Here is an 18691-nt window from a genome sequence, read left to right on the forward strand (position 1 = left end):
AACTAAGACCCTGAGAAACAAGATTCTCTGGTCTGATGAAACCAACATTGAAATCTTTGGCCTGAATTCCAACCGTTACGTCTGGAGGTAACCTGCCACCATCCCTATGGAACATTTCTGGGATCGTTTATTTCAGCTCATAAAACATGTTACGTTTATATGTTTGTTCAGTGTAGTTCAGCTGCAGAAACAATGATGTCAATCTTTCTTGTACACTTTTCAATTTGTGCAGTGCCATTTATCACCATTGCTATAAAAGCGACAAAGTCCACTTTCTTCAGCGTTGATTCTAACAGACTAGGCGGGTCTTGATACTCTCGTGCCACCCGAGGCCTAGAACCTCCTCCTTCCCGCTAATGACAGTAGTTTGCTAGCTAGTTTAAAACTGGGCACTCCCCCAAATTCATCCTGCTTGTGGCTACATAAGCTACTACTATGTGTGAGCTATGGTCATTCGACTAAATGGCCTGAAATGTAGGCACCACGGCTTGCCAGTGATCATCAATGAATACTGCAACCTCACATAAACACTAAAGTTACAGTCCAAGTTAAGAGAAATACCGTAGCAGGTTAGGATAATTGAGGTAGCAGGTTAGGAGAATAAAATTAAGGTTAGGAAACGGGTTAAGGTTAGGCTTAGCTAAAATTATACAGTTAAACAATAAACTGGTTTTGCATCCCAATCAGCCACGCAAAACGGTCTTGAGTGGCAAGAAATCTCCCCAATTAGATGATCCGCTTTCAATACACCCACTTCTGTTGACAAGCCCACTTTCATACACACTCCAAGAATGCAGATAGAATAATGAGCTAGATATTCCACCAGATGTATAACTTTGAAGCAACCGGTTGGCGGTTGGCCAAATATGGTGATGATAGGAATCCCAATGGCAGGCAGTTGGGGAAGATGAAGCTGACATTCTGCAAATGTTCTTATCGATTAAACAGGTTTCTGTTTCCAAAACTAGAAACGGAAACAAACAGAGTAGACTGTGTTTTGTAGACTTCACCCTTTGCCAACGTTTTATAAAATTGTGAGAAGGAGTGCAAGGGAATATTGCGTTATTGCATACGGGATAGGCGTTCCATAAAGGAAATATGCAAATAAATGCTAGAACGCGCCAATAGGAGCTCACTAGCTCGTGCTTGGCTCTGCCCACCTGCTTTCTTGTTCTGCCCACTATGACGCGACCGGATTTGGTCTATCTTGGGTTAGTTATAATAATCTTTGGCCAAATATTTGGTGCTGTCCCTGCCATACTATTAGACTACTGTCCTGTCCACTGCTGCTCCAGAAAAACACGAAGACCCGGTGTAAACCATTTGATGATGAAAAAGTAAGCAAGACCACCCCCTTCAGGTGAAAATTAAATGTAGGCAGAGTTTTAGAATGCATAATGTTCCGTAATCTATATATCATGACACGTTCGTGATAAAAGAAGAGAAAATCACACAAGACAACAATGACAAAACGGGACAAAACATACCAAGAATTTGAGTAAACATTCTACAGGGAAAGTTCAATCGCTTTTGGTTCAAGGAACAGTGGACTTGAGGCCTCACTTTTATCATAAGGGGGGCCTCTAGCCACTTCGTAGGTCGCAGGCCAGGCCAACTGTCTCTCTAGGCTACGCCTTGCCCACAAATTTGTAGTTTTTTTTTTCAATATGGCCCATGCGGTGATTGAGTTTGACACCCCTGCTTTAGAAAGTTGGGTTGCCTCCAATGATTTATATATACATTAGAACAGGGGTTCCCAAACTTTTTAATTTGGGGTCCCCCTTCCAGCATTGGGGAACATCCCGTACCCCGCCTGCGCGCTCCACGTCTATATCTACGGGCACAAGCACTGTTCATGACACAAACTGTAAACAGCCCTCGTTGGTGGAGAGAATTTTGAAGGTTTAATGTTTAATTCCTACAATACTACACATTTTGTCATGGTGTGCAAAGAAAATGTTGCAACTGTGAAGCACATTTTCTTGCAATTCTATACCATGTCTAATTTGTATTCATTTGATAGCGGAACAACCTAAATAAAAAACCGTTTGCTGACATGGGCTAGTTGATGACAAGTTATAAATAGCTCTCTAAGGTCTGCAATGACTAACATGACAAGAGGAACTGATGGTGCACTACCCAATTTAGAAATAGCACCTTGTGCGTTCTCAAGTATGTGTACTTAGTCCCCTCCTGTACTCCCTGTTCACTCATGACTGCGTGGCCAAGCACGACTCCAACACCATCATTAAGTTTGCTGACAACACAACAGTGATAAGCCTGATCACCAACAACAATGAGACAGCCTATAGGTAGGAGGTCAGAGACCTGGCTGTGTGGTGCCAGGACAACAACCTCTCCCTCAATGTGATCAAGACAAAGGAGCTGATCGTGGACTAGAGGAAAAGGAGGGCTGAGTACATCCCCATTCTCATCAAAAAGGCTATAGTGGATCAGGTTGAGAGCTTCAAGTTCCTTGGGGTCCACATCACCAACAAACTATCATAGTCCAAACACACCATGACAGTTGTGAAGAGGGCACCACAATGCCTGTTTCCCCTTAGGAGACTGAAATTATTTGTCATGGGTCCTCAGATCCTCAAAAAGTTTGACAGCTGCACCATTGACAGCATCCTGAGTGGTTGCATCCCTGCCTGGTATGGCAACTGCTCGGCATCCAACCGCAAGGAGCAACAGGCCATCATTGTAAATAAGAATTTGTTCTTAACTGACTTGCCTAGTTAAATAAAAGGTTCAATTAAAAATATATTAAAAAGTACAGAGGGTAGTGCGTGCGGCCCAGTACATCACTGGGGCCAAGCTTCCTGCCATCAGGACCTCTATACCAGATGGTGTCAGGCCTAAAAATGGCCAAAGTCTCCAGCCAACCTAGACTGTTCCCTCTGCTACCACATGGCAAGCAGTACCAGAAACGCCAAGTCTAGGTCCAAAAGGCATCTTAACAGCTTCTACCCCCAAGCCATAAGACTGCTGAACAGCTAATCAAATGGCTACCTGAACTATTTGCATTGACCCCGCCCCCATATTTTTTACTCTTCTGCTACTCACTGTTTATTAACTATGGATAGTCACTTTACCCCTACCTACATGTACTGTACCAGTCAAAAGCTTGGACACACCTACACATTCAATGGGTTTTCTTTATTTAAAAATATTTTCTACATTGTAGAATAATAGTGAAGACATCAACACTATGAAATACTACATAATTCAATATGTGTTAACCCAAAAAGTGTTAAACAAATAAAAAAATATTTTAAATTTGAGATTCTTCAAAGTAGCCACCCTTTGCCTTGATCACAGCTTTGCACGCTCTTGGTATTCTCTCAACCAGCATCACCTGGAATGCTTTCCCAACAGACTTAAAGGAGTTCCCCACATATGCTGAGCACTTGTTGACTGCTTTTCCTTCACTCTGTGGTCCAACTCATCCCAAACCATGTCAATTGGGTTGAGATCGGGTGATTGTGGATTCCAGGTCATCTGATGCATCACTCCACCACTCTCCTTCTTGGTCAAATAGCCCTTACACAGCCTGGAGGTGTGTTGGGTCATTGTCCTGTTGAAAAACAAATGATAGTCGCACTGAGCGCGAACCAGATGGGATGGAGTATCGCTGCAGAATGCTGTGGCAACCAAGCTGGTCAAGTGTGCCTTTAATTCTAAATAAATCACAGACCATCACACCCCCACACCATCACACCACGTCCTCCGTGCTTCACAGTGGGAATCACACATGTGGAGATCATCCGTTCACCTACTCTGCGTCTCACAGAGAGACCGCCGTTGGAACCAAAAATCTCAAATTTGGACTCATCAGACCAAAGGACAGATTTCCACCGGTCTAATATCCATTACTCGTGTTTCTTGGCCCAAGCAAGTCTCTTCTTATTATTGGTGTCCTTTAGTAATGGTTTCTTTGCCACAATTTGACTATGAAGGCCGATTCACGCAGTCTCCTCTGAACAGTTGATGTTGAGATGTGTCTGTTACTTGAACTCTGTGAAGCATTGATTTGGGCTGCAATTTCTTAGGCTGGTAACTGTAATGAACTGCAGCAGAGGTAACTCTGGGTCTTCCTTTTATGTTGCGGACCTCATGAGAGCCAGTTTCATCATAGTGCTTGATGGTTTTTTTGCTACTGCACTTGAAGAATTGTTCAAAGTTCTTGAAATTTTCTGTATTGACTGACCTTCATGTCTTAAAGTAATGATGGACTGTTGTTTCTCTTTGCTTATTTGAGCTGTTCTTGCCATTATATGGACTTGCACTTTTACCAAATAGGGCCACCTTGTCACAACACAATTGGCATGTTCAAACGAAGACCCAGAGTTACCTCTGCTGTAGAGGAACTCCTTCTTGATGTCATCAGACCAGAGACTCTTGTTTCTCATGGTCTTAGTCTTTAGGTGCCTTTTGGCAAATTCCAAGCGGGCTGTCATGTGCCTTATTACTGAGGAGTGGCTTCTGTCTGTCCACACTACCATAAAAGGCCTGATTGGTGGAGTGCTGCAGAGATGGTTGTTCTTCTGTTTCTCCCATCTCCACAGAGGAACTCTAGAGATCTGTCAGAGTGACCATCGGGTTCTTGGTCACCTGCCTGAACAAGGCCCTTTGTGGTTCCAAACATCTTCAATTTAAGAATGATGGAGGCCACTGTGTTTTGCTCTGACATGCACTGTTAACTGTGAGACCTTATATAGACAGGTGTGTGCCTTTCCAAATCATGTCCAATCAATTGAATTTACCACAGGTGTACTCCAATCAAGTTGTAAAAGCATCTTAAGGATGATCAATGGAAACAGGATGCACCTGTGCTCAATTTCGATTCTCAAAGCAAAGGGTCTGAATACTTACGTAAAAAAGGTATTTCAGTTTTTTATTTTTAAAACATTTGCAAAAGTAAAACATGTTTTTGCTTTGTCGTTATGGGGTATTGTGCATAGATTTCTAAGGATTTTTTATTTATTTAATCACCCTACCACTGAGGGGATTATAGATTAAGATGGCCCTGCTGCCCGTGTGGGCGGAGTTTGCACCGGGTGGACAAAAAAATAAACGCATCATGTAAAGTGTTGGTCCCATGTTTCATGAGCTGAAATAAAAGATCCCAGAAATGTTCTATATGTACGAAAAGCTTATTTCTCTCAAATTTTGTGCACACATTTGTTTAACTCCTTAATGAGCATTTTTCCTTTGCCAAGATAATACATTCACCTGACAGGTGTGGCATATCAAGAAGCTGATTAAATAGCATGATCATTACACAGGTGCACCTTGTGCTGGGGACAATAAAAGGCCACTCTAAAATGTGCAGTTTTGTCACACAACGCAATGCCACAGATGTCTCTGGTTTTGAGGGAGTGTGCAATTGGCATGCTGACTGTAGGAATGTCCACCAGAGCTGTTGCCAAATAATTTAATGTTAATTTATTTACCTTAAACCATATCCAACGTCATTTTATGGAATTTAGCAGTATGTCCAACCCGCCTCACAACCGCAAACCACATGTATGGTGTCATGTGGGCAAGCAGTTTGCTGATGTCAATGTTGTGAACAGAGTGCCCCATGGTGGCGATGGGGTTATGGTATGGGCAGGCATAAGCTACGGACAACAAACACAATTGCACAGATATACCGTGACGAGATCTTGAGGCCCAATGCAAGGCCCATTTTTAAGCTATCTGTGACCAACAGATGCATATCTGTATTCCCAGTCATGTGAAATCCATAGATTAAGGCCTAATGTATTAATTTCAATTGACTGATTTCCTCATATGAACTGTAACTCAGTAAAATTTTTGAAATTGTTTCATGTTACATTTATATTTTTGTTCAGAATATTTTATGGAAAATAGATATTAACAGTATTACCGTGCGGCTCAGATTACTGTTAGATTTAAACTGGGAAGGCCTCCCTCACCGGTTTTGTCCCCTTACGTTACGGGCCATAGCCCGGTACAACACAGGCTAGCTCAGCAGAATCCCCTCAGTGCCTCAGAATCAGTTGAGGCCACCCCCTCTATCTTACTGCCCTAACAAGCAGTTCATGAGGCGGACAGTCCATCTGCCTGTTTGCCACGCTGTACATGGGCCCCCCAACGTACAGCTGCAGGGTCCGCTCCATGCCCAGCCCCTCACACCACCTATCTAGGACCATGACCGAGAGATAGAGGGAGAGAGAGAAAGTAAAAATAAAAATAAAAAGTCTAATAAGATTTACCTAGCATAGGTCTAGACCTATCCAAGGAGAATGCCCACTGGCTTCATAACCAAACCGAGGAATTATGTCAGGTATCAAACATCTGACTCAATTTTCTTTTTAAGGAAATGAATTAATTTTTACCATCCTCTTGGTGATTGCAACCCTAAAATTGGTTCTCAAACACTTTAGGCCTATCTGGTGAAACAGTTCTAGGCTACACAAAATAACACACTTAGGTAAAAAGGCTAGTAAATTAATTGTAACGTAAACCGACTTTCTGTACATTATGGTATGTCGTCGGGAACACGCCTTTGGGATTAAAGCGTAGCGATGACAGCCGTGAACGCGCATCGCGGGCTTGACGTCACTGAAGCGCCCAGGCTCTCCAGAGCGAGAGCCGCTGGTTGTGTTGGCAAAAAATATGGGAAAATTAGATAGAGGTATGCTGAGGAAATAAGGGAAAATGTCCGTATATGTGCCGTATTCCATTTGACGCAGGATACAACAAACTGACTTGACTGACCCCCATCAGACAGAGCTACAGCACGGTAGGCTAGTTCACTCTATAAGTGATTTTCGTCATCATTGTGTTCATTTCTAAGGATTCTGCTTGACCATATCATATTTATGAATATGTATGCATCCGAATATTATGACATTTTTGGAAAGTAAATAACGGCATTATTGTTAGTCTTTTTAGGGGGGAGCAAATTTCTTTAAATGAAAGAAAACCCCGTAAATGATGTTCAGCCCTACAGCAATGGAGGAGGAAAAGAATGGATATTTGAGAGGGTGCGATTGGGTGGCTCCTGTATTTAACGATTATTTTTTTTAGATGTTGTCCATTACTAAAGATTTTAGACGTCTTGCCATCCAAGTTGACAATCGTATTACCTTCAGACCATTTATCAGTTTTGTTAGCAGTTTATCTTGCATCCATGAGGTTTTTATTCCCCAATGTTTAAATGGCCAGCCCTTTCAGTCATAGCTAACGTAGCGAACAAGAAACAATGTAGCACGCTACCGTGCGCCATATAGGCTAGTGCAAGATCCATCTACATTAATTTCGGAACAGTGTTACATTGCAATAAAAAAAATCGATATTGCAGAAAAACGTTACATTGTAACGCTTGATAAGTCACATTAGCGTCATTTTTGCTCTTAGCTAGGCTGCCATTTGAAACTCCTACTAGCTATGGATACGTTTATGAGGAGTCTACAATCGAAATGGTCCGTGGTGTAATGTATCACGGATAAAGATAGTATTTGGGTTTTCTTAGGAAATTATGTACTATCGGTCGCATTTTTGGGCCCACAACTCGCAGTCATTGGATACAATTGAAAAGGGGCGCTCCTCCCTACATTAGCCAGGTGACGTGACACATACTGTACCATAACGTACCAGCGTCCCTACTTGAAATTCTCTTTGACGCTGAACGTAAGGGGGGCCGGGGGGGGGGTCGAAATGATCTATTCAAAACGGTCTTTGCAGAGTCTTCTATTGAACTGTAGGTGTAGCGGATTTCACATATGTATTGATACAACTGTATCAGTTGCAGGTGGTTCTCAAAAAATCTGAGAATATTCAGAAAGATAGTCAAATTCATATTTTTCCACAAAGTAAGGAGTTCCCTCCTTTAATCTGCAGGACATCTTACATTTCCCAAAATATTTTCAGGAACAAATCAGCGAGAAGTCAGAGCAAAACAGGAAAAATAACATACTTGCTTTATGAAACATAATACACAACATCCGGGACTAGCATTAGCCACTGTAGCATGGTGGGGGAAAAGTGTTATGCAGGTGAATGAGGACCCAAAAGCGACTTGGCGAGAACAGAGTCTTTATTCCAGCAAAGGAAAAAGGCAATACTCCTAGACAAATCAGAGCAGAAAACAAAACATAAAACTAATTCCACTCGTAGTGACGAGGACAGACTGGAGACTCGACCATAAACTGTAGGTTGCCTCGGGAAGGCACCGACCGTGGCAGACTCTGATACCTGCTCACACGCAGCATCTGAGGGAAACAAGACACAGCACGGCGAACAATATACAAGGATCCGACAGGACAGAAACGGAAGACAAGGGGAGAAATAGGGACTCTAATCAGAGGGCAAGATACGGAACAGGTGTGAAAAGATTAGATGATTGATTAGGGGAATAGGAACAGCTGGGAGCAGGAACGGAACGATAGAGAGAGGAGAGAGAGGGAGGGGGAGAGAGAGGGATAGAAAAAAGGGAACGAACCTAATAAGACCAGCAGGGGGAAACAACAGAAGGGAAAGCATAATGACAAGACAATATAAGACAAAACATGACAGTACCCCCCCACTCACCGAGCGCCTCCTGGCGCTCTCGAGGAGGAACACTGGCGGCAACGGAGGAAATCATAGATCACAAACGGTCCAGCACGTCCCGAGAAAGAACCCAACTCCTCTCCTCAGGACCGTAACGGAAAACGATAAAAAGGGAAACTAGGGTACTACTCTAAAAAAAAAAAATGAGACACGGGTAGAGAACTGAAAGCTTTAGAGCAAACAGGACCAAACAGGCCAGGAGAGTAACAACTAGGGACAGACTGAGACACAGCAAGGGCAGGAACAAGAACAGGAGAGATGCGATGGCAGGGAACAGACTGAGACCCAGCAAGACCAGGAGCAGAAGCAGAAAAAAAATTACCAGACTTATTCTGCGCGCAGTCCGAACACGCAGCCACGAAACGGCGCGTGTCACGCTCCTGAGTAGGCCACCAAAACCGCTGGCGAATAGAAGCAAGCGTGGCCCCGAACGCCGGGGTGGCCAGCTAACTTGGCAGAGTGCGCCCACTGAAGAACAGCCAGACGAGTAGAGACAGGAACGAAAAGAAGGTTACTAGGACAAGCGCAGCGGCGCAGTGTGCGTGAGTGCTTGCTTAACCTGTCTCTCAATTCCCCAGACAGTCAACCCGACAACACGCCCAACAGGAAGGATCCCCTCGGGAACAGTAGAAGCCACAGAAGAACTAAAGAGACGGGATAAAGCATGAGGCTTGGTGTTCTTAGTACCCGGGCAATAAGAAATAACGAACTCGAAACGAGCGAAAAACAACGCCCAACGAGCATGACGCGCATTCAGTCGTTTGGCAGAACGGATGTACTCAAGGTTCCTTTGGTCAGTCCAAACGACAAAAGGAACGGTCGCCCCCTCCAACCACTGTCGCCATTTGCCTAGGGCTAAACGGATGGCGAGCAGTTCACGGTTAGCCACATCATAGTTACGTTCCGACGGTGACAGGCGATGAGAAAATACGCGCAAGGGTGGACCCCATCGTCAGTATCGGAGCGCTGGGACAGAATGGCTCCCACGCCCACCCCGACGCGTCAACCTCGACAATAAACTGTTTAGTGACGTCAGGTGCAACAAGGATAGGAGCGGATGCAAAACGCTTCTTGAGGAGATCAGAACAACAATCATACGACCGGTGAGGAGGAAGGGAGTTGGTTCTGGACCGACTGAAGACCGTGCGCAGACCATGATATTCCTCCGGCACTCCTGTCAAATCACCAGGTTCCTCCTGTGAAGAGGGAGCAGAACAAACAGGAGAAATAGCAGACATTAAACACTTCACATGACAAGAAATGTTCCAGGAAAGGATAGAATTACTAGACCAATCAAAAGAAGGATTATGACACACAAGCCAGGGATGACCCAAAACAACAGGTGTAAAAGGTGAACAAAAAATCAAAAAGAAATGGTCTCACTATGGTTACCAGATACAGTGAGGGTTAAAGGTAGTGTTTCACATAATATACTGGGGAGAGGACTACCATCCAAGGCAAACATGACCGTGGGCTCCCTAACTGTCTGAGAGGAATGTCATGTTCCCGAGCCCAGGCTTCGTCCATAAAACAGCCCTCCGCCCCAGAGTCTATTAATGCACTGCAGGAAGCTGCCGATCCGGTCCAGCGTAGATGGACCGGTAAGGTAGTACAGGTACTTGACGGAGAGGACCGTCTAGTAGCGCTTATCAGTCGCCCTCCGCTTACTGATGAGCTCTGGCCTTTAACTGGACATGAAATGACAAAATGACCACGGAACCGCAATAGAGACAGAGGCGGTTGGTGATTCTCCGTTCCCTCTCCTTAGTCGAAATGCGAATACCCCCAGCTGCATGGGCTCAACACCTGAGTCAGTGGGGAAAGAAGGTAGTGTCGGAGAGAGGGGAGACACAGTTAACGCGAGCTCTCTTCTATGAGCTCGGTGACGAAGATCTACCCGTCGTTCAATGCGAATAGCGAGTTCAATCAAAGAATCCACGCTGGATGGAACCTCCCGAGAGAGAATCTCATCCTTAACCTTAGCGTGGAGTCCCTCCAGAAAACGAGCGAGCAACGCCTGCTCGTTCCAGTTACTGGAGGCAGCAAGAGTGCGAAACTCTATAGAGTAATCCGTTATGGATCGATTACCTTGACATAGGGAAGACAGGGACCAGGAAGCTTCTTTCCCAAAAACTGAACGATCAAAAACCCTTATTATCTCCTCTTTAAAGTTCAGATAATTGTTAGTACACTCAGCGCTTGCCTCCCAGATAGCTGTGCCCCACTGCCGAGCCCGACCAGTAAGGAGTGATATGACGTAGGCAATCCGAGCTCTCTCTCTTGAGTATGTGTTGGGTTGGAGAGAGAACACTATATCACACTGGGTGAGAAAGGAGCGGCACTCAGTGGGCTGCCCAGAATAACATGGTGGGTTATTAACCCTAGGTTCCGGAGGCTCGGAAGACCCGGAAGTAGCTGGTGGCACGAGACGAAGACTCTGATACTGTCCTGAGAGGTCGGAGACCTGAGCGGCCAGGGTCTCAACGGCATGCCGAGCAGCAGACAATTCCTGCTCGTGTCTGCCGAGCATCGCTCCCTGGAACTCGAGAGTAGAGTAGAGAGAATCCATAGTCGCTGGGTCCATTCTTGGTCGGATCCTTCTGTTATGCTGGTGAATGAGGACCCAAAAGCGACTTGGCGAGAACAGAGTCTTTATTCCAGCAAAGGAAAAAGGCAATACTCCTAGACAAATCAGAGCAGAAAACAAAACATAAAACTAATTCCACTCGTAGTGACGAGGACAGACTGGAGACTCGACCATAAACTGTAGGTTGCCTCGGGAAGGCACCGACCGTAGCAGACTCTGATACCTGCTCACACGCAGCATCTGAGGGAAACAAGACACAGCACGGCGAACAATATACAAGGATCCGACAGGACAGAAACGGAAGACAAGGGGAGAAATAGGGACTCTAATCAGAGGGCAAGATACGGAACAGGTGTGAAAAGATTAGATGATTGATTAGGGGAATAGGAACAGCTGGGAGCAGGAACGGAACGATAGAGAGAGGAGAGAGAGGGAGGGGGAGAGAGAGGGATAGAAAAAAGGGAACGAACCTAATAAGACCAGCAGGGGGAAACGAACAGAAGGGAAAGCATAATGACAAGACAATATAAGACAAAACATGACAAAAAGGGTGTTTCATAAAGAAAGTATGAATATTTTCCCCGTTTCCTTTTGCCATCTCTCCATTAAGTCGAATGAAGGCGAAAACCGACACCTTTGCAGCCTGAATGGACAATGTTTTATGTACGAACCGGTCCACGGGGGATACGAGTGTATTAGCTGTCTGCATACATTCCCTTTGGATGGTAAGATGACATGACTCTATCGACATCGTTTCTATGTGACACAACCTGGGCCATGTGTAGAAGTAGATGACAGTGCAACCAAAACAAGAATCAACACAAATACAAGAGGGGCGCCATAAAGCTCAGGTGTGAGTGCTACGCCACTGCTTATTAATTAGTTCATTTATTTGCCACCTCTAAGATAGTTATGTCCAGTTCAGGGTTCCAGCTATATGTCTCCAGTTCAGGGTTCCAGCTATATGGTTTGCTAACTTTCCATCTAAGTGGCAAGCTTGCTAGATCAAGCGTCTTGGTTACAGCAAATACCTCTTGGATCAAGATCCCTGCTGCCTAAATTAGTTTTGTGTGCACTACTGGTAATATTGTATACCCTGGTATGGTAAAGGAATGGTATGAAAATCTGGATACTGCCCATCCCTATTTCTCACTCCATACAAAATGTGGATCTGACCATTTTTCATTATATTCTCTTGTTTTTGGAGAAACGCCTGCAACTGAGCACAGACAAGATGCATGCTTTGTTCTCAATTCGGTAGAAAAGTGTATCTGCTAAAACAGGTTCATTTGAAAAATTGCTTTAAAATCTTTTTACTAGCCACGGCTACTATGGAAGAATACCTATATCACTGTTTTAATGGATATCTACACCCAGTTGGTGGGCTGTCTATATGGGAATTTCTTACTGGACACGCTCAAAGCATCTGCCAAAATGCATTGGCCCTTTGAAAAACCTTAGGGCAGGTTTTATTGCAAGATTATGCCCATGGTAGGTAGTCTGGTTTCCACTCTGGTTTCTCCTTTAGTCAGCTTGGCTTTGTTGTATTTGGAAAGGCAACAATGTAGTGTTGCTGAATGCAGAAACATGAGTATGACCTCTTCTGGAGTGTACGGTACAGACTCATCTAGAGTCTGTTTCTTCCTAGTTCCTGCCTACTAAGTTCTATTTTATTGCCACTATAACCTCTGCTTGCTCTTTGGGGGTTACGGTCTGCATAGTTGTGACATTTGAGGCACTCATCCTACACTCCTACACGCTGGGTGTAGGGACCCTGGCTGTACTGTCGTGGCCAAAAGTTTTGAGAATGACACAAATATTAATTTTCATAGTCTGCTGCCTCAGTTTGTATGATGGCAATTTGCAAATACTCCAGAATGAAATGAAGAGTGATCAGATGAATTGCAATTAATTGCAAAGTCCCTCTTTGCCATGCAAATGAACTGAATCCCAAAATAACATTTCCACTCAATTTCAGCCATGCCACAAAAGGACCAGCTGACAACATGTCAGCGATTCTCTCGTTAACACAGGTGTGACTGTTGACGAAGACAAGGCTGGAGATCACTCTGTCATGCTGATTGAGTTCGAATAACAGACTGGAAGCTTCAAAAGGAGGGTGGTGCTTGGAATCATTGTTCTCCCTCTTGTCAAGCATGGTTACCTGCAAAGAAACACGTGCCGTCATCATTGCTTTGCACAAAAAGGGCTTCACAGGCAATGATATTGCTGCCAGTAATATTGCACCTAAACCAACCATTTATAGGATCATCAAGATCTTAAAGGAGAGCGGTTCAATTGTTGTGAAGAAAGGTTCAGGGCGACCAAGAAAGTCCAGCAAGCTCCAGGACCGTCTCCTAGAGTTGATTCAGCTGCGGGATCGGGGCACCATCAGAACAGAGCTTGCTCAGGAATGGCAGCAGGCAGGTGTGAGTGCATCTGCATGCACAGTGAGGTGAAGACTTTTGGAGGATGGCCTGGTGTCAAGAAGGGCTGCAAAGAAGCCACTTCTCTCCAGGAAAAACATCAGGGACAGACAGATATTGGGGCAGCAGGGTACCCTAGTGGTTAGAGCGTTGGACTAGTAACCGAAAGGCTGCACGTTCAAATCCCCAAGCTGACAAGGTACAAATCTGTCGTTCTGCCCCTGAACAGGCAGTTAACCCACTGTTCCTAGGCCGTCATTGAAAATAAGAATTTGTTCTTAACTGACTTGCCTAGTTAAATAAAGGAAAAATAAAAACAATTCTGCAAAAGGTACAGGGTTTGGACTGCTGAGGACTGGGGTAAAATCATTTTCTCTGATGAATACCCTTTCTGATTGTTTGGGGCATCTGGAAAAAAGCTTGTGCGGAGAAGTCAAGGTGAGCGCTACCATCAGTCCTGTGTCATGCCAAAAGTAAAGCATCCTGAGACCATTCATGTGTGGGGTTGCTTCTCAGCCAAGGGAGTGGGCTCCCTCAAAATGTTTCCTAAGAACACAGCCATGAGTAAAGAATGGTACCAACACATCCTCCGAGAGCAACTTCTCCCAACCATCCAGGAACAGTTTGGTGACGATCAATGCCTTTTCCAGCAAGATGGAGCACCTTGCCATAAGGCAAAAGTGATCACGAAGTGACTCGGGGAACAAAACAGACCTTAACCCCATTGAGAACTTGTGGTCAATCCTCAAGAGGCGGGTGGACAAACAAAAACCCACAAATTCTGACAAACTCCATGCATTGATTATGCAAGAATGGGCTGCCATCAGTCAGGATGTGGCCCAGAATTAATTGACAGCATGCCAAGGCAGATTGCAGAGGTCTTGAAAGAGAAGGGTCAACACTGCAAATATTGACTCTTTGTATCAACTTCATGTAATTGTCAATAAAAGCCTTTGACACTTATGAAATGCTTGTAATTATACTTCAGTATTCCATAGTAACATCTGACAAAAATGTCTAAATACACTGAAGCAACAAATGTGGAAATTAATATTTGTGTCATTCTCAAAACTTTTGGCCATGGCTGTACAGTACCAGTCAAAAGTTTGGACACCTACTCATTCAAGGGGTTTTCTTCATTTGTACTATTTTCTACACTGTAGAATAATCATAAAGACATCAAAACTATGAAATAATAAAAATGTATTTTATATTTGAGATTCTTCAAAGTAGCCAGCCTGTGCCTTGATGACAGCTTTGTACACTCTTGGCATTATCTCAACTAGCTTCATGAGGTCGTCACCTGGAATTAATTTCAATTAACAGGTATGCCTTGTTAAAAGTTAATTTGTGGAATTTATTTCCTTCTTACTTGCATTTGAGCCAATCAGTTGTGTTGTGACAAGTTATGGGGTTGTATACAGAAGATACCAATTCCATGTTATGGCAAGAACAGCTCAAATAAGCAAAGAGGCAAAAACAACAGTCCATCGTTACTTGAAAACATGAAGGTCAGTCAATACGGAAAATGTCAAGAACTTTGAAGTGCAGTCGCAAAAAAACATCAAGCACTATGATGAAACTGGCTCCCATGAGGACCGCCACAGGAAAGGAAGACCCAGAGTTTCCTCTGCTGCAGAGGACATGTTCATTACAGTTACCAGCCTCAGAAATTGCAGTCCAAATTGCAGTTCTTAGAGTTCAAGTACAGACACATCTCAACATCAACTGTTCAGAGGAGACTGCTTGACTCAGGCCTTCATGGTCGAATTGCTGCAAAGAAACCACTACTAAAGGACACCAATAATAAGAAGAGATTTGCTTGGGCCAAGAAACATGAGCAATGTACATTAGACCAGTGGAAATCTGTCCTTTGGTCTGAGTCCAACTTTGAGATTTTTGGTTCCAACCTCGGTGTCTTTGTGAGACGCAGAGTAGTTGAACGGATGATCTCCGAATGTGTGGTTCCCACCGTGAAGCATGGAGGTGGGGGTGCTTTGCTGGTGACACTGTCTGTAATTTATTTAGCATTTAAGGCACACTTAACCAGCTTGGCTACCACATCATTCTGCAGCGATACACCATCCCATCTGGTTTGCGCTTCCTCCAACTGTCATTTTTTTATCAACAGGACAATTGTGTGCCGTCCTATGGGACTCCCAATCACGGCCCGTTGTGATACAGCCTGGAATCTAACCAGGTTCTGTAGTGATGCCTCTAGCACTGAGTTGCAGTGCCTTAGATCGTTGCGCTACTAGGGAGTGGAGAAAAAGCAGCCAACAAGTCCTCCGCATATGTGGGAACTTCTTCAAGACTGTTGGAAAAGCATTCAAGGTGAAGTTGGTTGAGTGAATGCCAAGAGTGTGCAAAGCTGTCAAGGCGAAGGGTGGCTATTTTGAAGAATCTCAAACATAGAATTTGTTTTGCTTAACACTTTTTTGGGGTTACTACATGATTCCATATGTGTTATTTCATAGTTTTGATGTCTTCACTGTTATTCTACAATGTAGAAAATAAAGATAAACCCTTAGGTGTGTCCAAATGTGTAGGTGTGATATTCAACTTGTTCCTCATTTCATGCATCATGGCTAGATCGATATTACAGTAAAGCAGCGATGGTATGCTTTTGCCTTTCGGTGTACGGACTTTCTCATTTAGCCAACTCTGTTCCTTCCAGATCAGTCTCCTGTGTATCGACCCTCTGAATAGTCGTTATCTAACTCCAAGAGCAGCTGTCACTCAGTCCCTTCTGAGATTGAGAGAGCGCTCAGCTGTTTCGCATGAAACAAGCGCTCACTTACTTCAGTTGAGTCCGTCACACACTAGACAAGGCTACATCTCCACGTTTCGGACACCTCTTCCCACCATCCAGCCGTCCACTCCTCTGCTTCAGCGAACATGTACGGCAGCGCCCGTTCCGTTGGCCGAGCGGATGCCAACCACAGCGGAGGAGGGAGAGACGCTGGGAGGGATGGGGGGAGCAGCCAGGGTTCTGGGCGCTCCCCTCGTCTCCCCCGCTCACCACGGATGGGTCACCGTCGCACCAACAGCACGGGGGGCAGCGGAGGATGTCCAGGCGGGGCGGGGGGTAAGACCCTCTCCATGGAGAACATCCAGTCCCTCAATGCAGCCTACGCCACCTCAGGACCCATGTACCTGAGCGACAACGAGGTCGCAATGTCCGACCGCGTTAACAAAAGCGGTCGGGAGATGACCACAATGGGGCGACAGAGGGTGACATACGGGTCAAGGGCGAGCGCAGGTGGGGGTGGAGGCGTGGCAGCCAGCACACCAAACATCGCCACGTCGGCCCCAGCCAACGCTGTGCTCCCTGGGGGAATGATGGCAGGTGACTCCCTGGCTTTTGGGGATCACCACATGGCCTCTACGGTGCCCCACTCCCTGAGACAAGCCCGGGATAACACCATACTGGACCTGCAGGCCCAGCTCAAAGAGGTCAGTAGCCCCAGTTGCAGCTATCTAATTTACTGATTTGCATATTTTAGTGAGACTGGAAGCTGTGATGTCATAAGGACATTTTGCAATGACACGTTTGACATGTACCGTATTTTGAGCAGCGCATCCAGTTTGACTTTTGCATAGTGTCTGCCATTCCAAGGTTTGTGTGAGAACGTTTTTCCTCAGCAGAGTGTGTGTGAGTGAAAGTCAGACGGTATCTTTGACTGACTGAGTCTCCTTGTCCCTCAGGTTCTGCGTGAGAATGAGTTGCTGTGTCGTGAGGTGGAGGTGAAGGAGAGCAAGCTGAGTTCCTCCATGAACTCCATAAAGACCTTCTGGAGCCCTGAGCTGAAGAAGGAGAGAGCCCTAAGGAAGGACGAGGTGTCCAAGATCACTGTCTGGAAGGAACAATACCGTGTGGTGCAAGACGAGACACAGGTTAGTGTGGGTGATATTTTACATCCATGAAATTGTTAAAGAAAGAATTGGGGGCAATTTACTACCTCGAGCAAAGGGAAGGATAGAGCCTATTGGCTGTGTGTGTGACAGGGGAGAGACGTAGGCTCTAACCTATCCTATAGCTATCGGCAGTGTGTGTCTGAGGGAGGATGTGTAGCTTTAGCAACATCAGCTAATCCTCTTATATGCAGCTATGTGCTCATGCTACAAACTGTAGATGAAAGAGGGGTGTTAGTTTAATGGCTGCATAAGTCTGTACACAACATCCCCCTTTTGTTAAAGGAATGGGAGGGTGTAGTGAGCAGATATGAGAGGAAACCTGTGAAAAATGAGCTTCAGATTGAGCTAGGGGGATGTTTCAACGCTACTGTACCTGCCATAGAGAGAAAATAAATAATGGAAACCGCAGAACAGCCTCTTGGGGATAAGACGTAGAATAAATAGCAGGCTCTTGGGAAAAGCATATAAAAGCAAGCGTTTAGTCCCCCCCCCACCCCTCTTTGTGTGTGTGTGTGAGAGAGAGAGAGCAAGCTTTTAGTTTCCTCACATTGCTGTCTTATGTGGTGACAGCTCACAATTCGGCATACCGAAGACGAACTTGCTAATCAGAGACCAAGGGCTCTATTTTTGGCTGCTGCTACGGCGGTGCGAGTACCGAACACACGGTAGTTTGCATTTTCAGCGTGTAAAAACTGCCCCATGCGCCAGGTTCATGCCTAATATCAGCTCACTTGCGCTGAGGTGGGAGAGATGGCAATGTTTGAGGTGTGTCCTTGAAAACAAGCACAAAATTGAATTTAATGCGGTGCATATCGGGAGATTTAAGACCAATGAAAAGCAGGTAGGTCTTAGCAGTAACGCGGTTGGTAATGGCATGGATTTTGTGAGCGGAAGGGCAACCTAGCTGTGACGCACAGTGCCCTTATGCTCCTCAAACAAGAGAGGGGTTGTGTTTTTTTGTAGGTAGCCTTGTGGTTAGAGCGTTGAAAGGTTGCTGGATCAAATCCCTGAGCTGACAAGGTAAAAATCTGTCGTTCTGCCCCTGAACAAGGCAGTTTACCCACTTCCCCAGTAGGCTGTCATTGTAAATAAGAATTTGTTCTTTAACGGACTTGCCTATTTAAATAAAAATAAAAATAAACCAAGCATATAGCCTCCCCTCAATTAATGCTGC

General features: G+C 45.0%; 1 protein-coding gene across 6 annotated transcripts in view; it reads left to right on the forward strand.

Moving 5' to 3' along the window:
• Nucleotides 1–6579: 6579 nt before the first annotated feature.
• LOC124001971 (ELKS/Rab6-interacting/CAST family member 1-like) overlaps nt 6580–18691 on the forward strand; it is a 35415-nt gene continuing 23303 nt past the window's right edge. For all 6 annotated transcript variants that reach the window (XM_046309165.1, XM_046309179.1, XM_046309170.1 and 3 more), the window contains exons 1-3: nt 6580–6775; nt 16277–17055; nt 17308–17496. In XM_046309165.1, the coding sequence (XP_046165121.1) occupies nt 16498–17055; nt 17308–17496 (747 nt within the window). In that variant the 5' untranslated portion in view covers nt 6580–6775; nt 16277–16497. The remainder of the gene's footprint in view (nt 6776–16276; nt 17056–17307; nt 17497–18691) is intronic.

Source organism: Oncorhynchus gorbuscha, linkage group LG02 (genome assembly GCF_021184085.1).
Source record: "Oncorhynchus gorbuscha isolate QuinsamMale2020 ecotype Even-year linkage group LG02, OgorEven_v1.0, whole genome shotgun sequence".
Classification (NCBI taxonomy): Eukaryota; Metazoa; Chordata; class Actinopteri; order Salmoniformes; family Salmonidae; genus Oncorhynchus; species Oncorhynchus gorbuscha.